Raw genomic sequence first — 27,788 nt, forward strand, 5'->3', positions numbered from 1 at the left:
AATACTTACTTACCACCAGCGTCAGAAGCTTAACAAGCAATTTAAAACAGTCTCAAGACCCTCAGAAGGATGTTGCTTATTCTAAAACAGAGGGTAAGTTGTCATAAACATCACACATCAAACTTTATTACCATGTAGACATGCTAGGGCAAACAGAGAAGCGTGTGTCCAAATGCTATGGACACAAACAGTCCTGGGATGGCCCAAAGGGTAAAGAAGAGAGCAGAAGAGGGTGATACACATTCTGTGTCCAGGCTTTATTATAGCCCATACTGATATATCAACAGCCCACAACTCTTCAGCCCTATAGACAATGACATCCGCAACCACAGGCTTTCTGGCAGCACAGAGCTACACCTACAGTCCAAAACATTTCGGGAACCCTTGGGGATGCAGTCACAGCCACAGCTTACTGGCAGCGCACAAAAGAAATGTCTGTAGTGCGCAGACTTTCTGGCAACACAGCTGTATCCCCAGAGCCTGGCTTCCTACAAGCAGTGATATACCAATCATACCACATCCCTTAAGGCAGAGAGATGATACAGCAACATCTCACATTGCAAAGGCACACGCCTCTGAAAAGGAAAATACTTTCTTTCTTTTTTTTTCAAATATACTGCATAACAGGGGCTCTCTTATTTATGCGCCAACAGTGTCAAAAGCTATCTATGCATGAAGTGATTGCCCAAGTATTAATAAAACACATCCAAACTACACAATCTGTGCATTCTGCTGAGCTGTACAAACCACGAGAGCTCTCTGCTGTGGTGGTTTATGTTTCCACCAAGAACCCATAATAATGAAAGCACTGACCTAGCAATCGTCACTGGGAGTGCAGGCCTTGCGATTGCTCAGTTGCCTATAGTTTCTTTCTTGAGAAGAGAACATGTAACAAATCTGGTGAGTGGCACACTGTACGTAAAGGGACCTTACTGTTGGTGCTCCTGATGCTCCTTGAGACAGGGAAGACAAAAAGTGACAGAAGAGTCATTTAATATTATACAGCGCATCCAGATTTGTTGTTATTTAGGATTAAAGCTATCTGGGACTTACTTTAATCTCCACGAAGGACTAGGTCTGTTTTGGAAATGGCAGTGTTTGCGCTATAGCTGATCCACTGGACATCACATCAATCCAGAGCTTTTCTTACGGCAACTGTCTTCACCTTACGCTCAAGAGCAGTTCCAAATGGGGTCCTGATCTCCAGGCACTCCACGTGGAGTGCGGGATTTCCATCCTATACTCCAGCTGGGAATGCAAAGGAGCTTTCTGCTGCCTCGTGGCTTCTCCTCTCAGCTGGGAAAGCTGGCTGTCTCCAGATTGCTGCCTGCAGCCTTGCTCGAAGGAGCTCCACCAGTGGCGTGTCTCAGGTCTTCCAGCAATGAACAGGACAGAATATCTCTGCCACTTTCACACCACCAAATTATAAGAATTCATTATTAATGGCTTGCCAAGTAATAAATCCAAGACAGTTAAATTTTGTCTATTATACAGCAGTAACAGATGCCCATTAACATGTAGGATGTTCATGCACAAGGGCTCTGCAGAAATCCAAGATAGGATTTGGAGTTTCTTGCTCAGGCTTGTTTCCAAAAGACATAACTCAGCAAGAACTCCTTCTCTGGAGATCTTTAAAGCCCACCTGGACACATTCCAGTGCAACCTGCTCTAGGTGTCCCTGCTTGGTTGGACCAGATGGACCCAGAGGTCCTGCCAAGCTCATCCACTCTGTGATTCTACATGTGAAGAATGATTCTGCCTTCTCATTAGCTCATTGCTATAGCCCAGTGGTCGACTAGCTGCATTACACATGCCAGTGAGAAGACATTTTGGCAGGATGCCTTTCGGCGTGATTGTATGGCAACATGCTCTTAGAGTAGATGGGGGAAGGTGGTTTTGCAGCTGATGCTTGTAAATTGTCTTCAGCAGAATGAAATGGCGGAGAGAAGGCCCCATCTGTATGCACAGAGGAGCCTAAATGACGGAAAAATTGCTGCACAGAGCCTCCAACATTGGAGATGGATAATTGTGCAGACTTGTGTGGTTACAGATGAAAGGTGTTGCTTCCCTTATAAGCCTGCATAGACGTGTGAGGCTTGAACCATGACCTAAGTCTTTACTAAATATATGTGATGGGTCTGGAAAACAGGACTGCATGGCTGGTTTCAGCGCTGCAGTGTTTATGAGAGGTTTCCATGAAGATGAAAATCAGGTGAGTGAAAGGATACTGCTAAATATATGGATAAACTAACATGCTGGCCCATTCTTCTGGGCCTTTATTATGCTTCTCATTTGCTGCATGATGTTTTTATGATGGCACTGACTTCATTTGTCCTGTGCTAACGGAGCTGGTAAGCTGCACTGTTCTGCTGCACAGTAAAATATAGTCAACAGTGATGAAAAAAAGAAAATATAGTCCATATCTTTACAGAAAGCTTGTAAAATAAGTTGCCAGCATAGCTTCTATTTAATGACAGTGAAAAACAAAAAAATATAAGAATGATAATAGTAAAGTAAGGCTTAAGGTTGGTATCTTGGACAGGAAATTGAAAATGAAATATTTCCAGTTTGTTGGGTTATGTCTAAGTACAGTATGTCTTGCTAGGCTATGTCAGGCTCCATTCCTACTTCAAAGTTTACTTTGATCTTCCTTTATTTACATTAGCCTTTGCCACAGTATTCACAAAGAGTTTTCAATGACTGCTCCAAGTCATGTATTACTCCATGCTAAGACAATTTTTAAGTCAGTATTGTGATGGTGCACATTAGCTGGAATAACAATAACATCCCCAGCAATATGTGGTATTGCCCCTATTCCTTTAATGCATATATATCAGAATTTATACAGTTTCAGTGGTTGTTCCAGATAATTTGGAACAATTTCTAATCAAAACTTCTCAAAGTTCTGTGACAGCTGCCTTACAAACCCAAGCCTCAGCATGGTTTTTCCCAGAGTGTGTTCACCTATCATGGTACATAATCATATAATCGTAGAATGGTTTGTGTTGGAAGGGACCTTTAAGATCATCTAGTTCCAATCCCCTGCTACAGGCAGGGACACCTCCCTCTAGACCAGGTTGCTTGCAGCCCCATCCAGCCTGGCCTTGAACACCTCCAGGGAGGGGGCATCCACGGCCTCTCTGGGCAACCTAATGCAGTGTCTCACCACCCTCACAGTAAAGAATTTCTTCCTGATATCTAGTCTAAATCTACCCTCTTCCAGTTTAAAGCCATTTCCCCTTGTCCTGTCATTACATGCCCTTATAAAAAGTCCCTCCCCAGCTTTCCTCTAAGCCCTTTCAGATACTGGAAGGCTGTTATCAAGTCCCCCTGGAGCCTTCTCTTCTCCAGGCTGAAGAGCCCCTCTCTCAGCCTGCCCCCCTCGGGAAGGTGCTCCAGCCCTCTGATAATGGTACAAAATGAGCAAACTCACAGATTGCTTTGCCCAAGAGAGGTACATAAACAATTGCACTAAGACAAACGGCCAAGACAAGATCAAGCAGGGCACCAAGATAAATGGCAGAAGGTGACTACGTATCAGCTACATGGGAAGCAAGGAAGCAGAAAATGTGCAGGGTTTTTACCTGCTTTGCTTAGCTATAAGCAATCAGCAAGCTTGAGGGCAACAGAAAACCAAGCCCTTAATGCAGAGCCTCTCCTGAGATTCTTGCTCTCCCTTGCCTGATCCCACAGGACAGGGCAGGCAGCATGGAAATTCCCACAGAAATCACAAGACAAAGTGTCTTCTCTGTATTTCTAAACATCCCAAGGATGAGGTAGAAATTTCAAAGTGTTAGCTTATCATTATTTCATTACTTAAAGCCAGCTTTATTTAGGAGGTATCATCGTAATAATATTGCAGAATGTGTCATCGCAAATTAGGTAGTGTTTTGCAATGCAAAACCCTCGATTTTTTTCCATCCTCCTTGACTTTGGCTAGGTAGTTGAAAGAGTGATGCAAAGGAGAGACTAGTGAGATGATCAAAGTATTGGGCCATGAGTTTCATTTTCATTAATGCTTTCTTACTCCTCTGTAGAGCAAGGGAACCCTAAAGCAGGCAGGTATACAGGCAGTGGCAGACAGCGTGAAAGGACTGTGGGTTACGTTGAAAGCAGAATTCATTCTGTAATTTACACTTGTCAGAAGGCTACAATAACTATATCACTCATGCAGGGTGTGGAGTATGAATATGCTACCACATGTTCCAGAAACCAGACAGTCACTACAGAAGACTTAATGTAAACACCAACTTTCTTGCTCCCATGAAGAATCTGTTGCAATCCAAGTGATGTTCCAAATTTGAGTCTGGTTAGGAAAATGCAGACTTCTTTAGATAAAAATTGTAGTTTTTCTTATGCAATAATCTACCACGTCCCTACATCTCCATTTTCATTTAGGTTAACAACAGGAGACCAGATACTGCATTCTGCTAGCCACACTGAAGGGAAGAAAGGCAAATTCACACCCTGCAACAAATGCACAGAAGACTGCCTGGGAAACCCGAGTTCCACAATGCCATTTCAGAAACAATTGTATTCCTAAGAGTACCTGTTGTTGCAATATACCTGACTAATACTACATTTACATAATATTTTTCAAAACAAGGATGTCACATTTACTACTGTAAAATGACAAAGTCATACTAAACGCATAGTCTTCCTACAGTGAGAAGATATGGCAAAGTACTTGCTTGGCTATGTCTGAAAACAGACCCAGAATGACTACTTTTTGAGCTGCTGACTTTTCAGCTGATTGCATTGCTTGGAATAGCCTGGTAAATACAAAGTACTTACCATTCCATACAAAGGAGCGTGTACAATGTGTTCACACCTTGGAATGGGCAGGCAATTAGGAGTCCCCAGTTTATTTCTCTATAATTCTCTTGAGCTTCCTGTGTCCTAATTTCTCTGTCTTTCAACCTAAGAATGAATTCTTTCCTTAATAAAAACACAGTGAGATCTACTTCATGCAGTTTTATTCATAAATGCAAACCATTCCAATTTCTCATCTAGAAAATACTTTCCATCTTCTCAGTGAATACTTACAAGTGGTTTTTAACCTTTCCTCTGTAGCAGTATCACTAGCACAAGCCTCGGAGTGATGCTGACTATAAACAAAAGTCACACTCCTTCTCCTTTCATCATATGCCTTAGTGGGTGTCATGCCGTTTGGAAAAGACTATTACAGTGAAGGCGCAGAAGAGTGAAGTAGAACGAGAGATGACTAATGTATTCCAGACTGAAGATAAAAGGGGAGCTGGACACGTTTCTTTTGTTGCCACTGAAACCACTCATCTCTATCAGTAAGGAAAACAAACAAGTGGAGAGATGCAGCTGATGCTGTATATTAGAAGTCTGCATCTGCTGTGTTGTTCTGGGCCGACTGGTTATAAAATCAGGAGAGCAGCTGGAAAAAGAGACTGTAGGAGGTGTTGTCTGTGGGAAAGGAGACCACAAATCCTGTGGAGTAGAGACACCACAAATTAAAACTGAGATGCGCTCTCAGAATTCAGATGGGAACGTCAACACTTTCAGACTTCAGGATATTTGGATTCCAGATCTGAATACTTTCCTCTATATAATACTGGCCAGTTATGTCAAAATTCAGATCTGAACTCCATTAATGTTATAAAAGAAGGAACCCTTTTCCTACTTAAAGGCCTAATCTGCAGTGGTCACAAATCATTGTAGGTCCATTGATCTCGCTGAGAATCTGAACTGAAAGTTTTACTGATCTCCATATTTTTTCCTACACATATGGTTAGGAAATGTTAACAACATTACCAGTCATGGACTGAAAATATCAGGGATGGTTTGCTAAACCTTGTGATACTGAAAACTTAATTTTAGAGAGACAGAGGAAAAAAATTAACGATCAGATCTCTTTGTTCAAGAGTGAGTTAGTGAGTTACGAGCCAGTACAGGAAGGTAATATTTTCTGAGATGTCATTTTTTTTTCTAGAATAAAAATTCTACAAAAATGGAATTGAATTAAGTTATATAGCTCCTACTTGTAAGGATGTTTCTCCCTTTTGAACAAAAAAATCCATCATAAGTGGCACAAAGATTGAATTGTTCTGTCACCATCCCATGTTGCTGTGAGCAACAGGAGGCTTGGAAAAAAGTATTAATCTGAGGGGCTTCATCACAGTAGCACCAAAGCTGTGCTGACCAGCCATGAAATCATCTTGGGATGCACAACTGCAGATCACCACCAATGATGTTTTCAGGATAACATAAACCAGAAAACCTCTTTTCCAGCCTGGGTACAATGCCAGCCCACTTGCACATCCCCATGTAGTGAGCCAGCGCAGCTCAGTGTAAACTCTCGCAGTTCTTCAACTGGGGAGAAGCGTAGTAGCTGGAGGAAGCACAAATCTAACAATTTCTAAGCAGCAAGCTGGAAAGTTTCAGGGACCTGAGACAGTGAGACGTCCAGCACCATCTTGTGGCACTATCATTAATTCAACCAGTCAGCCCCTGTCTCACTTTCTGCTTTGGTAACTCCATGGCTCTTGTGGTTTTCCCTCCAGCAAAGAGAGCTGATGAGAGATTTATTATTATAAAGCAAGAGCGGTGCCACAAATCTGCTGCCAAAAAGAAAGGGCTTAGGACTAGCAGTGTTGTTAAAGATAGGATGTGCTCCTCCATTTCAGACAGAAACACAAACACTTCAGCACTTGCCATTATTACTTGAAAAGAACTTTAAACCTAAAATTAATGGCCGTTTATAAAAATGCTGTTAGGCAGGAACTGAGTTAGGTGACATCACATATACCCAAAGCATGATGAGGCAAAGGGCAAGAACAGCTAAACCCAGTGTGAAATTGTGCTGTGCTGGTGTTGAAAGGAATGAGCTGAGCCCCGTGTTCCTCATGCTGCTGGCACCCAAGACGGCTCTAAGCATCCGGCGCTCCTTTAGAAAGAGACTGGGGAGCAGTTCCTTCTCTGAGGGCCTGGCCAGCAATGCCTTCCTCAGTTGGACGGGGTCTGCTTTGTGCCAGCTATCACTGAAATAGAGCTGCTGCCACATTTGCTTACATAGCTGATGCATTACCAGTATCTTAAGTCCTTGTTTGCACAGCACTCTGCAAGATATGCCATATAAGTGTGTATATAAAACCACATCGTGCTCTCATCTAAGTTTATAGAATGCTCTTATGCAGCTTCACAGATTCAGCCCAGAGTTGAACTGGGCAAAAGAATGGAGTCATTTATGGGAAGTTTTCAATGCTCTGGGCTGCTGCTTCTTAGCCTTACTTTTTCAAACAACAGACTGCCTGCCTGCCTTGTCCTCCCTGAAAGGATGCGTGAATTAAATTCCACTGTGAAGTGTTTCATTCACAGAAGTGAAGGCTGAAACATGTTTGCGCTCACAGAAATGATGCAGAGCAAACTCCACAAGCTCACTCCCTCTTTGCTCCTTGGGTCCTGAAAGTTGAAACTGCTCTGCCCCTTCTATCCCAGTGCCTCCCAGCCTTGAACTTAAAAGCCTGCATTTATGAATAAGATTTTAGTTCACTCAGCCTTTGGCCTCTGAGTCTGATAAAACATTCCAACTTTAAACAGCACCTGGCTGGGGGGGGGGGAGGGGGGCGGATTTGCTTACTTTTAGTATGGTTTGTTGAAGCAGAATGTGTATTATCATTACCAAATTCATTTCAGAAGTCACTGAATTTTGTGGCCTCCTTCTACAGATAACGTAAACTGGTGTTGCTCTACAGACATAATATCTCCTGAGGATCTGGCTGCATTTCTTTGCAGAGTTTGCAGCACTGCTGCAGATTTAATGTGCTTCTCTGTAGGTATTTGCTCATTTTTCTAAGTGTTCACTTTAAAATTTGAAGTTCACACAGATAATTTTTATGAGACTTTAAGTGGCAAATAATAACAATGATAATAAAGTTAGGGAGCTTCTTTATCAACTCGTGGTGACTTGCTCGTGCTCCAGTTGCAGCACTGACAGATACTGTACAGATGCAAGAAAGCTGTTGATGCACGTTGCATGCCTGAAGGCAAGCTGCAGCAGTGCACATGGAGCCTATGTTGTTCTCTGTGCTCTTAGCTTTCCCAGGGATGACGTCTGCTGGTTCTAAGACTGGGAGTGGCAAAGGCACTCTATGCCACCTTTCACTCTAGCTCCAGCAAGGCATGCATAGAATGAACCTTCTTACGTTCATTCCTCAGAATAAGTCTCTAAATTCTCTATGGTTTTGGCTGCCTGATCATGCTTCAACTCTACACTTATCGATTCATATTTCTGAACTGCTATTCAGGTTGAGGAACAAGTATTTCTTTTAAAAAATAAATATTTTAGGATAAAAACATGTTGAAGAAAGGTAAATAGATAAAGAGATTGCCTGGAAGAAGCAAAGTTAATAGGTCTTGAATCTCAGATGCACTTGATACTCAGTTCAGATATCAGTTTCTTTGATATTTAAGTGAGACAAGCAGCTTGCTGTTAAACTCTATGCAGCTACTGCAACACTTTCATAGAGTTTTACAGCAAATCAGGAGACAGAGTTCTGAAGTAAGACACACAGACACATGATGTGAAGTCAGTGGCGACCACAAGGTATTTTAAGTCACAAAGCAAATGGAAAAGCTCACTGAACCATAGACATTTAAATACAGTTGGGAATATATGTTAACTGGATAGGTGCCAGGAAGACTTCCCTGCGCTTTTATAAAAATTGTTCCACAAAAAAATGTAGCAGAACGGATTACAGAATAAATAGCAGATTTGCCCTTCTAATTGCAGGTTGGAGTACCGTGGATAATATGTGCTGCCCAGCAAGGTAGTGGAGTCACTGACCCTGGAGGTGTTCAAGGAATGTTTAGACATTGTGTTGAGGAACATGGTTTAGTGAGAACTATTGGTGGTGGGTGGATGGTTGGACTGGATGATCTTGTAGGTTGTTTCCAACCTTGGTGATTCTATGACTCTATGTTGAACTTGATGCACACCAATAAATGGAATTTATGTGTAAATAGTTAGGGTTTGATTAGTTTCGGCTTTTGGCAAATGTAATTTCAACCTGTCAGAAATAAAGTAATGTGAACTGCAGCAATGGAGTACTTTTATGTGCATGAACAAATAAGGAAGAATTATCAAAACTTTAATACAGACAAAACAAATTATTTTGTTTGGTTGAGGAAAGTAGCATGGGGTATTACTAAGTCATACAGGATAACTAAATGAATTCATATTCAGAAAACAATGAAAAAGAGATAATATATAGATAATCTAAGAGGAGAAAAAAAACATAAGTAAGCAAAAAGATTAGAAAAAGATACAATACTCAGTAGTCAATCATTGAAGAAATGTCTCTGAATGCTTTGAATACATTTTTAAAAAGAGACTTTCTCTTGCTATTGCCTGCCTGAAGTAATGACAAATGAAGACTTTCTGTTAGTGTTTAATGGAAGATTACCTCCTGAAACCAAACACTTTGTACAAGCTGATGTTCAGCAGCTATGTTTGCCCTTTAAGTTACAATAAAGACGAACTTAGCTTTGAAAGCAAGTTTCTGTAACACAGCTTTGTATCCATTATCTGCCCAAGCCTGTCATTGTGCAGAGGGTGTTTTCCTTCAGAACAGAAATGCACTTTCTCTGCTGGGCTGGGAGCAACACTTGGCCATGATACTTTGGGAATGACCTATAATTTAACACAGAGCAGGCCCACATAGCCTTGCAACCAGCCTTAACAGAAAATTGATATGTTTGAGTCCTGTGACATGGAAAGGATTGACAGCCAAGATTGAATCCAACCCCCTCTATTAAATCCACTGGAGTACAACATGAATATGAGCACCAGCAAAGTGCTACTCCATCACTGATCTTGGTGCTCTAAATCATTTTTGGGATTGGGAACCACTGTGTGTGGGACGTGCATGTCTCTGCAGGATCTATAGGACATAGAAAAATCTGGTCTTACAGCTATATTCCCAGTTAAAAAGGCAAGGAACATCCCTCTCCATGGAGGAGATTTGGGTAGCAGCAGCACCATCTAACTTTAAGGAGATAATTTCAAGAGATTTTGAGACTTATTTCATGAGAGGGCACTGTAAATTACCAAATAAAATCATTTCTCATAATGATAATAAAATTGCATGAAGTTCAGAAAGAATCAGAACTTAATTGAAGAAGGGGAGAAGTAACACACCTGTCAGCTTTGTAGTGAAAATGAAACATAACATGCCTTTTATGATGTGGGAGAGGAGAGTATTTTACTGTAATGCCATGCCTACTGATTTACTTTGTATAACAGATTCAAGGTTAAAAAAAATTGTCAACTAAAAGAAGAAATCAATTAATGTTGGTGCATTTTGGTGTTAAACCGAAATTACATTCACCGTGGAGAAAGGTAGGGCTTGAAGCAGGAAAGAAGGGTGTTTGTTTGGAAGAAGTGGGCTGTGCCAGGGCTTGGGTGGGAGTGGTGAGGAAGGTGTTTTGGGTAGGAAAGGAGTGAAACTCAGAGTTCCTCTCCTCTTTGGGGGCAGATAGCAGTTCTGGCAGATAGCAGATTCTTGGCTTCCAGCTGCTCTGACAGCTCGGTGTTCAGGTCAGATCCCTGCTGCCTGCTGCCATGCAGCCATGGAGCAGCTCTGCAGTGAGGGCCAGGGCAGCAGCTGAGCACCAGCAGGCCTGTCCTCCTTGCTGCAAAACTTGTTCAGCCAGCACAAAGCAGCTAAAAATGAGATGGTTCACAAAGTTTTAGAGCTCTGCTATAACTCATTATTTCCAGCTACAGCCTGCTTTGAGGATGACACTGGAAGAAGTTAGTGAGTATTTTGACTGTCTGCTCAAACTACTTTTTTACATTCAGCTAGGTCAGTCAGAGTATCCCGACAATAGTAATAAGTAAGTTGAAACATACTGGTCTGGTGGAAGAGCAGCACCTCAGGGGAGACTGCTTTTATATCCTTTTTTTTTTTTTACAGATTTTTTTCAGAAATGAACTGAGCATCCACATGTTGTAGCTGGAGGTGCAACAGGTCAGGCCAGAAGACGGCAGCCCTTCCCCACCATCCTGGCCTTAAAACAACACGCTCCCACTTCCCTCACAAGCAGCATGACGCTCTGGCTCTCGCTGATGCATAGCCAGGCTGAAAAACATTCCACAGAAAGCAGCACCAGGGAAAAAATCTTTTCTACATTTGCTGCAGTCTCCCAAAGCTTTGCAAAGACAAATGTGTGGCAACTTGGACCACTGGAGAAAGTGCCAGGGTCTTGCACCAGGTAATGGGCATTTCTTTCTCTTTTCCAATGCTTAATAATTCAGTATTCTCATTCTGACAATGAATAACTTACACTGTCCTTACTTTGCATGATACCATTGCCCTGAGGTCTGTTGTATTCTGTGCAAATGCTGTCTGCAAAGCTTTCTATTGAGACATCCACTGGCTATAAAGCATTAAACCTGTTGCTATCTAGCACATTCAGATTTCAGGTTTGTATTTATTTATACAGGCAGTAAGTGATATTCAGGTCTCGGCACAGCTCTAAATACCACACAAATTCAGGGTTATTTGTGACAAGATTGCAGAGTGAAGCTTTTATTTGAGGGTAGAGTGTTGTTCACTCCTCACCTGCAGGCTGGCCTCTGCAAGGCTGTGGGAGAATTATTCCAAGACAGCTTCCAACTGTATGTGGAGAAACTGGTACAGAGACATCTTTATTTCTAGAGCTATGTTGTTCTTTGGGTTAAAAAAAAATAAAAATTACAGTGACATTCTCCTCTCTATTTTCAGCTGAAACAGATTACTCCTGGTACTAACAGCTGTTTGCACAGTCATCAATTAACTAATTTATTTCATAAAACTGAATGCATATCAGAAAAAGTTCAGATGTTGCTGGCACTGACCTTGGTGTAATTACACCTCTGCATTTAAAAAACAAAAAAGAAGTAGGTTAGAAAAGAAGAGGATTTTAAAATTGTAAGAATGGAGAAAAATAAATAATTTCAGAAATTATCTCAGGTCAGATACTTAATGCAGAAATAAATAATTCCCTTAAGCAGTTAGAATAAAGGTGGCCCAGGAGGCTGCCTCTTGCAGATATTAGCACATTTTAAAATATAATGTCCACACTGTATCATCTTTTTTTTTTTTCTGCCAACAGTTATTTACATTCTAGCCAATGCTTCTGTTCAAGATTGTTATGCATAATGATGTATTGTTATGATGATCACCATGCATGCCCTGAACCACTCCCCTCAAGACAAATTCTCCTGAGGGCAGTTCTCTTCCCTCCTAGCCTCCCTGCAAGAGCAGCTGGGGGCTGCCTCTGTCCCTCAGCAGGATCCAAAACCTCACAGAGATCCCAGCCCCTCATCAGGCTGAGCCTTTGCCATGTACAGTCATTACAAAACCTTCTCAGAGCCCTTCTCTTTGCTGCCCACAATCTTGCAGCACTGCTCTAGCTCTAGGCCTTCACACCACCCAAACCTGAATCCTAACCCTAAAAATAACTGTAATCTGGGGATTATCCTACGACTGTGCTGGCAGCTGTTGGTTATGATATTGACTGTGGTATTTCCAGATATCTGGTGTTCGATTACCTGAAGGAATAACAAGCAGCACCAGCTTAATCTTGATGTCTGGGCAATTTTTGAAAGCAAAATGAACTCTCACCATTTTTGTCTGTAATGACACTGATGCCAAATCGAGAGGAGAAAACTAAGTACCATTTTTAGAGTAGTAATTATAGGTATCAGAGGAAGATCTGCAGACAGTTTCCTTTGGAAACTAGTGCAGTTGAATGGACAAATATTTAAATTGAAGAACTAGTTCCTATTCTGGGGAATGGACTACAGTACTTTACTCAGCTGCCAGAAGATGGTCTCCTAGGTCAGGATGTACAGGTTTGCTTAAGAGTGGGAAATGGTAAGATGGAGCCACAGAAAGAGGTGAAACTTCAATTAGTGGTTTCCAGAATCCTAGGTTTTTTTTCCCCCAAGGTCACTGATGTTCATTCTGGTGAGAGCTGCAGAAGAGAAGGACATACAGTATCCTGACAAAGAGGCTTCAGTAAAAGCACAGTATCAATGAGTAATCTGGAAGCTTAGAAAGCAAATATTTAACAGGTTTAAATGATGGTGTCAGGATTTTATAATAGAACTTGGTATATTTATAAAAATTAAAGAAGCTCTAGACTCCACCATTACACTTCTACCGATTCCTCTCCCAAACCGTAGAAACAGTAGGTGATTTGGAGGAATGCACAGGAGGAATATTTTTAGCATTGGCAGAATGATAGATTGTAGATTAATTTCCACCCTGAAAATGGCTGTAAAGTTGTTCAAATTCTCAGGAAATCCCAAGGTAAGAAAGGTAAAGAAAATACTGATCTGAACAAGTTAAACTTGGAAAATTTGTATCTGACTGCAATGAGGGGTTGAAACGAGTGCTGTGCAACCTTTCTGTGCCGCTGAAGATTTTCCATTGTGGATGCTACAAAGTCGTGGCAGAACTAGGTCAATACAATGTCCAAAGACGACTTTTTTTTTTTTTTTTTTTTGGCTATCTGCTGCCCTCTAACAGCGGTACATAGGAATCACATACCGTTTTTCACTTGTCGAATAGAAAAAATCAGGACTTCATTTCCTCAACTACACACCTTCCTGGCTCCTCTAACTCCAGAAATGGCTGCTACTTTCATTTTCCTAGGGATTTGGAAGAGAAAATGCGAGCTGGAATTGCCAACAGTGAGTGTTCCTGTTGTTTCATTCATCGGAAACTTAGAGGGATTTCCAGCATAACTGGAAAATATATATAACACATTATTTGTATATAAAATACAAATTTTGTATATAAAATACAAATAATGTAGCGCAGAGTCTTCTCTCCAGCACTATCACACCTTAAAAACAAAACAACCCTCCTAGGCAAGAAAGGATCTTTTGGGTTGTTTTTGTTTGCTTCGTGTTGTTTTTAAATTTTCTCTCTTTCAGAGAAATTCTCTAGCATGTCCAGACTTCATATGTGTGCAGGAGATAAGTGCTTTGGAATAAATTTTATCCACAGCTGCACTTAAAAAACAAAACCAAATGAAAAATAAAACAAACAAACAAAAAAAAACCCATGCCAAATTTCAAAGGCATGTTATAATGCTGAATCTGTGGGAAAAAAAATGCAGGGGCAAGTTACTGATATCCATCCTATGGAACTCAGTATATATTCTCCTTATAACTACATGGATGATTTATAACAAGAATTGCTGCCATTTCTGAGATGAGATTGGGAATAGCTTTCTATGCTAGCTACTCAGTTTGTTTCCACCCCATGCAAATGGAATCTTCTGACAGACTCTTGAAAGAGTAACATCATCAATAAAAAATACAGGAAATCAAATTTTCTTCCTGAAACCTATACAACCACAGTTGCATAAAAAGGGGGTTAACATTTCTTTATGATTTTAAATCAATTTAGTAGGTACTTCCAGGCTGGATCATCTGTAAATGTTTGTTTTAAATGACAATTTAGCAAGCTAAATGGTAAGTAATCTCTCTATGCACGATGAACACACGCTGTTCTGTTCAGACAGTTTGAAAGTGGGAAGAGAAACCCTTTCTCTGCCAACCTCATTCCTTTTGAGAATTTATTTTTCATGCTGTGTGGGTCTGCAGATCTGAGGGAGAAATCTAGCTCCAATAGTGATGCTGAATAAGACTGTCATCCAGTATTTCAGATCCAGTTTTAGAAACTAAGCAGCTAACGCTAATTGGATTAGCTGCTAGCCCACTGGCACACTCGGTGTTTGTGACACTGGCCCATCTAATGAGCCCATGGCACTATGAAGTTAAAGAAATTACATGGAGCTTAAAGCTGGCAGCTGGCCTGTCTCCCTTTTCTGTCTAGAGGTTGGTTGTTTCTCTCAGGAGGCACAAGACATGCAATTTTCATATTGTTATACCCGAGACCTGGACTTGTAAGAGTGTAATCCTGCTCAGCAATATGCAGCCACTGGCTTTCTGCATGCAGTACATCATCTAAGAGGCATTTGTGGATATTACTTTTCCTTGTGTCTTTGAACAACAATGAGAGACTGGCCAAAAACCTCTTTTCTTCTTCTCTGGAGTTATGTTTAGGAGTAAGAAAAATTAGTGAAATCTCATTGAATGGAACAGATGACAACAGGATGTAAATTGGTCATGTCTTAACAGACATTAAGTCTCCCTGATTATATAAACAGATTGGTTATCTACTGATGCTCTTAATGGGGAATTTAAAAGACAAATTACTATTTGCGTTTGAGAAAACACATTACAGACTTTTAAATACACCTTGATAATGGCTTTCTGATTTTGATGTAATTTGTTACCCTGGATAGGTGAGATGACAGAAAAATCCTTCAATAGGAACGTCATGCCTACAGCCTTAATCCAGTTTGCGAGTCCAATCAAACCTACTAGACCCACACCATTTAAAATAATAGATGATACTGAAGGGAAGTTTGAGGACAGGGTGCAGGTTGAAAATTATCCATTCAAACAATTCTGCAAGTACACAGAAGCCAGGCCAGGTTTGTAAAGAGTTTGCAAGCAGAACAACTCAGTAAAAAGTTCATGGGACAATTACTTACAGTGAATTCTTTGAAAGGGATCCATTTAGATTCACCATGTAGGCTAAATTTGTCAGCCCTTCAGCCAGATTTCTCAGTCCTAAATCCCCCAGATGATAATCTGAACTCATCCTTAGAGATGCCAAATTTGCTTTGCTGACATTCAGGTTTTTGCTCATTAAGAACCACGATGAGCAGGCTTCCTTTCTTCTGTTTTTATATATCTCCTGATCCTTTCCCCAGTATTTCCCTGAGATCCACGACATCAAAGTCTTGCTATAATGAATAAAGACATTGAAAAGATGAACTTCAAATACAGGAAATGAATATTTTTGCTTGATTGATAGCACATTAGCAAAGTTGTAATGACACAGCATCTATAGCTATGTCAGCTGCATTCTTAACAACACCAAAACCAAAAGAGAGATCTGTAACTTAATCGCCACTCCAGAGAGTTCTAACTTATGTGCGGAAAACCCACATATATAATATTCTACTGATATAAGCAATTATTTTTTAAAAAATGTAGTTCAGAGATATGAATAATGTAGTAAATCTATCTTATGGGTCTCCATCACTGACTAGGCCTATGAACTTCAACTACCTTGTTTTAAAGGGGCTTAGATAAAACTCAGTCGTATCTGCAAGTTGTCTGAAGATACATTTGTGAACTAAGATCTCATAAAATCTATTACTGACTTTTAAGAGCAGGAGATAAAAGGAACAAATGATGAACTGATCACCACTGCAAGCAAAGCTACATTGCTGAAAAGCAAGTGCCTTCCTTCTATCTGCTTTTGTTTTCAGTGTTCTGAACACCAGAGAACTATATTAAGCTTCTTCAGAATCACTCACAGGTTCATTTCACCAGTCTTTGGCCTGTAAATTTACCAGTTTGAATATTCAGTACTTGAATTCTCATTCATATTGGTCTGTCACAACTAGAACAAAAATACACATATGCTCTGTGACTGGGGAGTGTTACTGGTAGAATCACAGTCGTAGCAGAGATTTTTCTTCTAGCAATGTTCATCAATATTTGTATGCTCTTTTTCTAGGACTCTTCCAGCCCATGAGACTATTTGCTGAAATATTCATGAACAGTGAACATAGATGGGAATAAATACGCTTGCAGTGAATTAATAACAAAACATGAATATGCTCAGGAAAAGTTGTATATTTTTTGCTTTACCCTTGTCTCTTTAGATGAATGATGTAAGACATTGAGCCGAGTAGCTGACAGTGCTTTTCCATGGAACACTACAGTCTGGATTCTGAGACTGGGGAGCTCAGATGATACAAAAAGATGAAATTTGTCCATTCTCAGCATAGAATGTCCTTATTGGAAGAAACATTCTTCATCATCTATGGCGATTCTCCAGTCCCTGATGTCATACAAGCCATGGTGGCTCAAGGAGGCAGTAGAGGTAACAGGAGGACAGAAAACTGAACTATTACATTCCCTCAGTTTTCTTCCAAAATCTCCTATTAAAGGTGGCTGTGAGTCCAGTTTAGCAGGGGCCAGTGAGAGGGTGAGGTGAAAAGTTCTGTGGCATCACTTTTTTTCTTGTTTTTTTTCTTCATTCCTTCTGCTCTTCAGCTGTATCTTGGCTTCATCAGAACTAATTTAGTTAATTCTCCATTCTAAAACGAGCCAGTCGTGGCTGGTGCACAGTCGCATAGCAACATCTACCCTTTGCAGGCAGAGATAACAGGCAGGCAGTGTGCGCCTGGCCCAGAAAGGTGAGGAAGAAAAGGAGCAAAGCAGATTGCCACCCCACAGGGCTTTGCAGATGTGCGTCACACTGCTACAAACTGGCAGATGTATCAGACGGGCAGGGTTTGCTTTCATTTCTAGAACTGGCTTTTGGAATAAAACATACTGTCTCAGAACAGGACACATCCTTCCTATCTCAGGACTCCCTTCCAGAAATACAAAGGAAACTGTGGGATGAGAACTTTAGGGCTTTTCACCATCCCCTTGTGGGTAGTTTTGTGTGGGAATGTACTTTGGCTCTCTGTGGAAACAATGCTTAAACCATATCTTTATGCAAAAAATCAAGAAAAGGAAAAGTTAGCTGTCAGAATGGGCAGCACCAATCACATCCAATGATGACTGAAGATCCACATGATCTTAAAAATCTTGTTACTTCAGAATAAAAATCTGGAATATATACTTAGGATTCAGATTATCTACAATTATTTTATCTTTTTAATTGAAGGTCAGGATGGCAAACACATTTCTCCGTAAAGATTTGTGTATAAAATCTCTAGTACAGTTAGAATCACAATCATCTTTGTGCCTTCCACACTACCCTAAACTGCAAAGGATGAATTTGGGGCAGGGCACAAACAGAATTTCATTAAGTCTTACAGGCTCTTGTAGAGAAATCTCAGATGGAGTTGCTACAGTGGCCTGCCTAAGTATGCAAAGTGGAAGAAACATTGCTCACATCCAGACTTAACCAAGCCCAGAGCAGCTGATGAGACATGCTGCCCAGCCCTCTCATCTTCCCCCCTCTCCTGCTCGTCCAGTGAGTCAGAACATCTGGTCTGGTGACTAAATGGAAGTCACTGCTATGGTATGATGTTTTCCCTTCACAAACCCAGACCTCGAATGCACTGTACTGTATGCAAGAAATGGAACTTATAGGAAGAGAGAAATATCAGCAGCATATGGAGTACTCCAAGACATCTTTCTATCCTATGCTAGTCAAAGGCAGCATTTACTAAACTTGACACTCTTCCTGTGACAGCACTATCAAAACTTCATGCTCTTAGCTCTGCCCCAGTACTGCCTCGTGAAGGCTCTGAACAGAGAACTCGGGGCCCTATCCACTGGATAGACACAAAGGCCAAGTACAGATATCCCAAGACAGATTGTTTTTTTGATGTAGAGCTTTTTCTGGGCTGTATTTTCAGATGACATATACCAAATATACACCTGAATTTATACAAAGATTTAATCATGCGAGTAAATGCTCAGGAGTGACAAAGCACAAGTTATATGGAAGCTCCGGGAACTGGAGGTGTTTGGAGGCTGCAGGAGAGACACCGCTTAGTCAGGCACATAAGGATGCACAACCGCGCTTAGCTTTGATTAAGCAGTAGGGGAAGATTTGGCACAAGCATGAACGTTTGACTGTCCATATTCTCTTTGCTTTCTCTGCATTTCATTGAATGCTGATTATTCTTGCTCCCTCTCCATGAGAGCTAACTGCAGGCCTGGGAAGCAATATATGTATGTGTTTGAGAAGGTAATTGCATGTATCAAACTGACATGACAATGTACATGCATCTATTAAATAAATTGTCGGTTTCATTTTCACCTATTATCAAAGACCAAATTCAAGACTCTGCATATGATAATATAATCACATTTATTTATGCTAACCAGCCTGAATGAATGACAAGTGGAGATCATCACAGATGATGAAGAAAGCAGAGTTTCACTCACAGCACCCCATGGATCTCTGGACCGACTCTGAGAAATCACTTAAGCTTTCATTATCCTCAATTCCCCATGTGAAAAACCCTAATAGCCCTAATTGTGCATTTTTTGTAAAATGCATTAAGGTAACCAAATGACAGGAACTGTGTAAAGTATTGTTGTTACTGTAAATGGATTGATAATTTTGGATGTTGATTGAGCATTTATCTGAATGGCTTCAAGAGCTGGTTTGTATTTATGACAGAGTTTTTTCAACATTTTTTAAATGGATTCTCATATAATTATAATGAATATTTTAAAATTAATAAGTATTGAAAAAGGCACAACAAACACACAAAAGATAATTCAGTAGCCAAAGTGATAATGTGAGTTCATCGAAGCTCAACCCTGTCTTCAAATATTAATTCATTTGCTGAATTATTCATTTCCTTATTTTATGAATTAATCAGTATCTTGGCAGTTTTGTAACTTGACATCTTTGTGTACAGCAAACCAGGCAGGGATATGACAGCATCTTACACTGTTCGCTAGTCTCAAAAGGAGGAAATTTCCATACGGTGACAAAAGTGTCACTGGAGAATGACAAACCATGTTCTTAATTTAATTTCTTGTGTGCCCTTCACTTATTCACTTGACATTACTAATGACTTTGCATATGTTACACGTAAAATATCATTAAATGTCTTTTTCCCATAGACTTCAGATGTTTAATTAGTGTTTTCAAAGTCATTAGCCATTCCTTCGTCCCTGTTGTTTTCAACCTTTCCCACACTGTGACCTTATTTTCCAAGAGCTCCGTTCCCACTGGCACACAGCATGTAATTTTATGCCCGCTCAGGAGAAAAGCAGGATTCAGCCATTCTGTTTTTAATAGGCAACAAGATTATTCAGCTGCTTGAATTCAAGTATAACCTGCACATTCCCCGAGGAGCCACCAATTTTATATGTAAAAACAAAACGTACATGCCGTTGCTAAGGGCAAAACTGTTATTAGGCTGATTGATTACTGCAACAAAATAAAACTGAAGACACTAGAACTTGTCAGGACAAGTTAAGTATGGTTTATGTGCAAATCTGATAAGAGATTTTCTAGAGTTTATAATCTGAGGCAATTCCAGTTTAGAATGAAACTTCTCTTTGTAAAAATGTGCTCAGTCCCAGCAGGTCTTTAAAGGCCACCCGGAACATTAGATCAAAACTCAGACTTCTTGTACTTTCAGAAGGTGCTTGACTGCTTGCACCAGCATTTCTGCCTTTGTCTATCTGCCCGGTAAAGTAGGTACTATTTACAAATAAATGTAAAGGGGCGCTGATGAGGGCAGTTTCTATCAGGCATGGAAAAGGCAATCCCTGGTGCTCCTCTCACATATGCTTTCCTTCTCCTTGCCCTAGGGGAACATTTTTGAGACTGTGGGGCAGCTGTCAGCACTAGACTGATGTTACCTCGTCACCCTCATCGCTGCTGCCACGAGGATGCCCGTGCCCAGAGACGGAATACAAACTGATGGACGTTACATTCAACCAAGAGCCATGGTGCAAGAATTCAGAATACGAGATCGAGTCAGTGCCTCAGCGCGCCTCCCTTCAGACCCAGGGCGGCTGGGAAGCTGGCTCTTTCTCCCTACCAAGTAAGCACTCGGGCACCTCTCGCGTGCCAATTACTGCATAACGAGTTGGCCCCGAGGTGAAACTGCGCCCGGAGGGGCTGAGTCCCCTCAGGGCCACAGAGCGGGCAAGACGCAACTACCACCTCGCAGGGGCACCGGAGCCACCACCTCCAACGGCTACCAGCGTCACACGACGGCCGCCGCGAGGAGGGGGCTCTCCCCTCCGCGCATGCGCCCTGCGCGGGGCCGCGCGGCGCCAGCTGCGAGGGAAGGCGGCGACCGCTTCCGGGTCGGGCGGCGCGGCGGCACCATGTCGTGCGCCCTGGTCCCTTTCGGCCGCTTCCAGGACCTGGAGGCGGCCCGCGACTTCCTGTGCCCGCATCGCCGCCAGGGCAGCGCCGCGGCCGGCAGGGAGAGCGGTGAGTCCGGTCCGCTGGTGGAGGGGGAGCTGGGGCCCGGCCCCGGGCGTGGGGCTCGGTGGGGCGGCAGCCCGGCCCGGCTGAGGAGGCTGCCGGCTGGGCGTGCCACGTCTGCGGGCTCTGTTGTCCCACCGCCGGGGCACTTCTGGTGCCCGTCCCATCTCCCGTATTCGTCCTCATCCTGTGGGGTGTGCGTGAAGCTCCTCGGGCACTGCGCGTCTCTGGCTTCACGGTGGAAGTTTGTGGTGCCCTACTTAAAGGAGTGCAGCTCTCAGAGGATGGTCTGTTAAAATGAACCAGTGCGCATGTCTGATATTGCAGAACGTGCTGAAAGTGTGCTGAAGAGTTCGTTTGGTGGCTCAAGTGAGAACAAAAGAAGGCACACAGCAACTAGTCAGAAGCTGGAGGACAGGTTTGTATAGCACGGGACAATCAGAATCATAGAATGGTTTGGGTTAGAAGGGGCCTCAGCGGTCATCCAGCCCGAACCCCAGCCATGGGCAGAGCTGCCCCCAGTTCAGGCTGCCCAGGGCCCCATCCAACCTGGCCTTGAGCACCTCCAGGGATGGGGCACCACACCTTCTCTGGCCAGCACTGCCAGTGCCTCACCACTCTCTGAGTGAAAAATTTCTTCCCAAAAACTAGTGTGAAAAAGCCAAGCTTGCCAGGGAGGGGGCTGTGTTCCAACAGAGTAAGACTGCAGACCCAAACCCAGTGCTGACAGCACAGAGATAGAGATGTGGTATGGCATTAACTGTTGCTTTGTGTTGCTACCTAGTTGCTTCATGGCTGCTTTTGTTCTCATTTGAGCCACCAAACAAACTCTTCAGCACATTCTTTGGGCTTTCTGGCAACAGCATGGAAGGAATGCACTTGAAGACGATCAGGATCCTTCTCAAGTTCTCTCATCTATGGACTGAGCAATGAGGGAATGCTGAGATGCTTATTTAAAAAAATCTTAAAGGTTTGGTAGGGGACTAGAAGGGGTGAGACAGTACAGCAGCTTTAAAAATTTAAAAGTATACTGTATACTTTAACTAGTTAAATTTACCACTCATCTTCTGTATGAAAGAGCATTTTGTTGTTGGCTTCTTTTTGTGTTTAAGGTTGAATTTAATACACTTTATCTTTGAAGTGCACTTGGAAAAAAGTAATTTTGGGAGAATTTCATGAAACTCATCTTGATTGTCACACACCTTTGATTTTTCAAAACTCCTAGTAGAAAACAGTCATGTTCTGCTACAGTGCTTGTCATTTTACTCCTGCGATGCTCCAGAAAACGCACGCAGATTCCCCATGGCTCATCTCTTAGTGTCAGTGGTGTCTAAAGGAAGGATTCGGGAACTTTTAGCATCCTGTTATGTGCCTGCTGAATCCTGAAGATAAAAGCTTAAGGCTTTAACGTGTTTGTGTTTCTAGAAGTGTATGTTTAAAGAAATTAAATTGTTTCTGTATCATTTGGTAATACATGCAGGACTAATGGGTGTAAAGTAACTTCTGGATGCTTCTGTCAGTGTGGATTTATCAGATGGCAGCTGTAAAGAGAGGAAGCATTTCATCAGTTGTAGAAGCACAAAAAATGATAGCAGCAATGAGATTGCATGTTCTAGAATATGCTGTTCATCCGCTTTAATGAGTAGGCTGTATTTGGGACTGTTTTTGTATTTGCTTATTTAGTCATCAAGGCCGAGTGTCAGAACTGAGTGTTTCTCGAAGTACCATTCATTTGGACTTACTCACATCTTTTGGATTTGTGGCTGTAATTTTTTTGATCCTGCAGCTGCTGGCTTGAAGTGAGTTAGAGTTCTCAAAGCGACTTTAACATAAACACACAGACAGGCCACACTGGAGCAGAACGTCGCAGTGCATTCATTTTTGATCAGGAGGAGCACTGTTAGAACTTGAAGTGGTGTCTTACATTAGAAATAAGCAAGTTGTGTAGGTATCTTAAGTTAGAAAAAAATGGATTTGGCTGTGTGGAATGGAAGGTTTTTTTCCCTTTACATTTGTTTCTAGCTGCCTACTTTCCTGCAACTCTGCAGTGTAAGCAACTGAGTCATTGAGCTGTGAGGATATTCAGAAACTTGTGATGTTGGGTGAGATGGCGTAGACAATGCCATCGCTGCTCCTCTTGAGTTGCTGTTTTTGACTTTCTTCCTTTATTCTTTACACCTACATATTAACCCAGCTATTTTTCATAGTCAGCGGCTGACTTATGTGGCAGTTCAGAAAAGACATAAGGTTTTCTTTGTCATTATAATTTGAGGAATTTATCTACAGTTTATTTAAAGTGATGTTAGATATCTCTGTTCTAGCAGATGCTGAACTTGAACTGTGTCTTTCAAACCAGATTACAGCAGGTTATTGAGGTAACTAGGTGCACCTGATGCTAGATAGGATTTGGAGATGTTAATATGAAGTAAACAAAAAATTCAGTACCTGCCTGGCATGCAGATATTCATAGTTCACAAACGTGTTTATCTGCCATTACACAAATGACATTAATCCCCTGAAATAGTTTCTCCCTGGGAGTTCCCAAGCAATGATGCTTGCATGTGGTACTAAGCAGGTGACTTCAGGGTGGTAGATGGCCCAGCCTACAACATTGAGATGCTGCTGCTTACTTTGGGGTGGGGCTGAGGGTGAGGGAGAGACTGAGACTGATGTTTTGACCTCAGTATATGTTGTCTAGAGCCATGACGTATCACTTCTCTGCCCCTTTTTACAGTAGGAATGATAGCTTAACCTTGGTAGGGGAACTTTTATCCAAAATCCTGCAGCGTTAAATTGACAGCATCCTGAAAAGCATTCTTCAGCCCCTTTCCTTGAAACCACATATTTGGAATCGTGCTTAACACACTTGGCTTTATCTAGACCAACTAATTTGATTCCAAAATACAGAAAGCTGGGCTTTTTATTTCAGAGCTTCAAATGAGGTTAAAAAAATGCATTACAAAATTGATTTCTAAATGGCATTCAGCTACAGGATTCTTAAGTGCGTCTGTGTGCCTCTGATTGAATTTGGTATTTTCCGTTGAAGAGCCTCCCAATAAACTTTTTTGTATTGCCTCTTTAATTAGATCCTCCCTCGCCAGATTGTGTTGTATGCATTTAAGATTCATTTCTTGCCGTAAGATTATGCCTTCATTATGTTTCACGCATAGTAGTAGTACGTTTTGAGATACAGGGCAGGTGAAATGACGTGCTCTCAACCCACGTGGCAAAGTGGTGTCAGAGTACTTTGTCCAAATAACCTTCACTTCTGTTGGTGTTTTGATTTGTTTTGTTCTGGTTATTTTTCTTTTTTTGCTGCTGTAACACTATTACTGGATAGCATTCCTTCTTTCTTGCTGTGACTAGTAACTTGAGCTGGGCATTGCACTTGGATAAAGAAGCACTGTGTTTTGTATCATCAGTTTCATTTGTTTCCTGTGCTATATTGTTTCACAGTGTTTCCTTCCTGCCCTGCTGCCTCCAACTTTGTTTTTGGAGTTAATTTATGACTGTAAACCATGGAAATTTGCAGCATTATTTTAAAAAAGCTATGTAGTACCGGATCATTTTTAAACCTTTTAAATCTGTTTATTTGTTTGTTTTTCATGTTTAAAGCAGCTGAGCAATTCTTTCTCCCTTAGAAGGCCGCAAGAAATACATTAACTGTTTTTGGTTTTTTTTCAGATTAGTGAGCTAATTTAATTTGAATGCCATCTTTTTTTTTACTCTTACGAGATGAGAAAGAACAAACATAATACAGATCTGCAAAAGGGCTTCCTAGTAACGCTGACAAGACAGCCCAATATGTCTGACAGTCCCCAGTTCAGGGGGAGCTTTGGGAAAAAAAATGTCCTATGATTACTGAATAGCAGCAAGGTGTAAAAGTTATTTTGAATTCCTTAGCCTGAAGAGAAAAGAAGCTGGTATTTCTTCCAAGTTATGCTATCTGGTGGTATCAGTAGCCATCAATATATATAGGTTAAAAAATCTAACTCTTCATTGAAATAATAGTGCAAGAAATTGTTACCTGTTAATTTTATAAGTTCTTAAGATGTAGATTGGAAAGAAGCCAAAAGATTATAAAGACAGAAAGGTCCACACATGAAATCAAGGCATAGAAGAGATTGGTGCCTGACTTGGTTTCATTTATCCTTTTATATGCAAAAAGGAGGTACATATTACATTTTTACATGATGCAGCTCGATACTTTATGGACTAAAATCTAAAGCCATATTGAAGACAGAATACTGTACATTTTATTAACATTTATCTCATTTAAAAAAAAAATATATGAACTTGGTTTAAAGTCATAAATCCATATATGTAGGGGTAGTCTGACCACTATAGCTTTGGGGTCCAGTTTTCAACATGTGTTCTTCTGTGGGATATTTTGTGACGCATTCACACTAATGAATGATGCTGTGCTGTTGCTGTGTGCAGTATTACAGGTGTGCCCCTCTGTTCGTTCTCTCTCCATTATTTCTGAAATGAATTACTTGTTGTTTAGTACCCTGCTTTATTCGCTATTTCAATTGTGTTGCATAGGTGAAGTTCTTGATATGGATAGGGGCACTGTTTTTCCAGAATTAATGCCTGGAAGAGTGGAAAGAATACATACAGGGGCTTGAGAAATGCATATAATTAAAGCACGCGGGGCAGACTGTATAATGCTGGGTGGATAGGAAGGAGTAAGCTTGTAATGGCTGTAAGCTGGAGGATGTGCTGGCCTTGCAGAGCAGGTCACAGCTGCGAGAGATCTCTGCAGCTTCACCAGTGGAATGATGGATGCCTCACCATTACCTCAGATTTTCCGTTTGGTGTATCTGGATTTCCGATCTATGTAGATTCATTTGAGAGATGATGGCAACACAGTGCAACTGTGCACATAAAGGCTGCAGGAATTGTCACGGTAAGTGTTCTATGGTGGGTGTTGAGTCTCAGGATGGATGTGGCGGAGTTTTGCTGGAATAGTTGGTCTGTTCTGTGCTGTGGGCATTGCATTGGCCCCAGCGGTGCTTCTTGGTGTGGCAGTTTTGACTCTCTGGATTGTGACTCACTGACAGTTTTCTGCATGAAGTATATAGAAAGGAGACTTGGCTAGCTACCTTAAACTAAATACTGAGTTGGTTTCTGCTTTCTTCTTGCAGTTTATATTCAACAGCATTTGTCGTAATTCTCCTTTATCTATTTGTACACTGGAAAGTCTTAAGCTCAAATGCAAGATGAGGCTTCTACCCTTGCTTTTACATAGGTAGACCTCTTGAGATAACTGTGCAGCCAGCTCTGCATTGGCGATGGTGCAGTAAGCTGGCTGACTCACCCATTTCATAGATGGTGGAGAGGTTTCAATTTTAACAAAGATTATTCGTGTATTGGATAGTTTGTCATGCCCAGTCTTGTGAAACACCTTCTTAACAGCGTTGGTGGAATGCTTCTTTCTTAAACTAAAATATTTGTAGAGTTGTTTTTCTTCATTAACTGTACAAAAGCTTAAAAAATCTGCATAAACAGAGTATAGATTTGTATTTCTGTTTTGTTTTCTAGTTTAGTTTTTTTGTTGTTAAAGTAGCCGGGGTTTTTAGAGAAATAGAGTGTTCTTGATATAAACATTCTTGTTCATGCTGTTTGGCCATCCAAAATGGCTGAACCTTGCTTGATTATAACTAAATTTAAACTAGATTGAGATGAGATGCTTAAACTTGTTAAGGTCCATGCAGCCATGACGTCAGTTAATGAAACTCTTAAAAGAACTCCTCAGAAAATGCTTGAAGTCTAATGAAATCTGAAGCACTAACATCAATGTGAATATCTGTACTTGTTTTTTTAAGCTATTACAGTGATGCCTGTAGTCGTATTGAGGCTTTCAGTGGTGGTGGTGGTTCAGAATTATACTGAACTTGCTCATTGCAGGAGATGTGCATCCTTTACTACTTAGCACATGTGCATAAGTAATCTTTGGATATGATCTGTAACAGTGGAACAAGTTCGAGACCTCCTCATGAAACTGAATGTGTGGAAGTCCATGGGGCTGGATGACATCCATCCTAGGGTTCTGAGAGAGACGGCTGATGTGGTTGCCAAGCCGCTCTCCATCATATTTGAAAAATCATGGCTGTCCGGTGAAGTCCCCGGTGACTGGAGAAAGGGAAACATTACTCCCATTTTTAAGAAGGGGAGAAAGGATGACCTGGAGAACTACAGGCTGGTGAGCCTCACCTCTGTGCCTGGGAAGATCATGGAGCAGATCCTCCTAGAAGACATGTTAAGGCACATACGTGACAAGGAGGTGATCTGAGACAGCCAGCATGGCTTCACCAAGGGCAGATCTTGCCTGACCAATCTGGTGGCCTTCTACAATGAAGTGACGGCATCGGTGGATGGGAGGAGGGCGATGGATGTCATCTACCTGGACTTCTCCAAAGCCTTTGACAGGGTCCCTCATCACATCCTTCTCTCCAAATTGGGGAGGTATGGATTTGAAGGATGGACTGTTCGGTGGGTTAAGAACTGGTTGGCTGGTCGCAGCCAAAGGGTTGTGATAAATGGTTCTATGTCAGGGTGGAGGCCGGTCACGAGTGGTGTCCCCCAAGGCTCAGTCCTGGGACCGGTGCTCTTCAATGTCTTTGTCAATGACATAGACGATGGAATCGAGTGTACCCTCAGCAAGTTTGCAGATGACACCAAGCTGAGCGGTGCAGTCGATACATGGGAAGGAAGGGAAGCCATCCAGAGGGACCTGGACAGGCTGGA

At 41.6% G+C, this 27,788-nt stretch overlaps 1 protein-coding gene across 3 annotated transcripts in view; it reads left to right on the top strand.

Annotated features, from left to right (window-relative positions):
• RAB3GAP2 (RAB3 GTPase activating non-catalytic protein subunit 2) overlaps positions 20,840-27,788 on the top strand; it is a 43,171-nt gene continuing 36,222 nt past the window's right edge. For all 3 annotated transcript variants that reach the window (XM_021392978.1, XM_021392981.1, XM_021392979.1), the window contains exon 1: positions 20,840-21,044. In XM_021392978.1, coding sequence (XP_021248653.1) covers positions 20,855-21,044 — 190 coding nt within the window. In that variant the 5' untranslated portion in view covers positions 20,840-20,854. The remainder of the gene's footprint in view (positions 21,045-27,788) is intronic.

Source organism: Numida meleagris, chromosome 3 (assembly GCF_002078875.1).
Source record: "Numida meleagris isolate 19003 breed g44 Domestic line chromosome 3, NumMel1.0, whole genome shotgun sequence".
NCBI lineage: Eukaryota > Metazoa > Chordata > Aves > Galliformes > Numididae > Numida > Numida meleagris.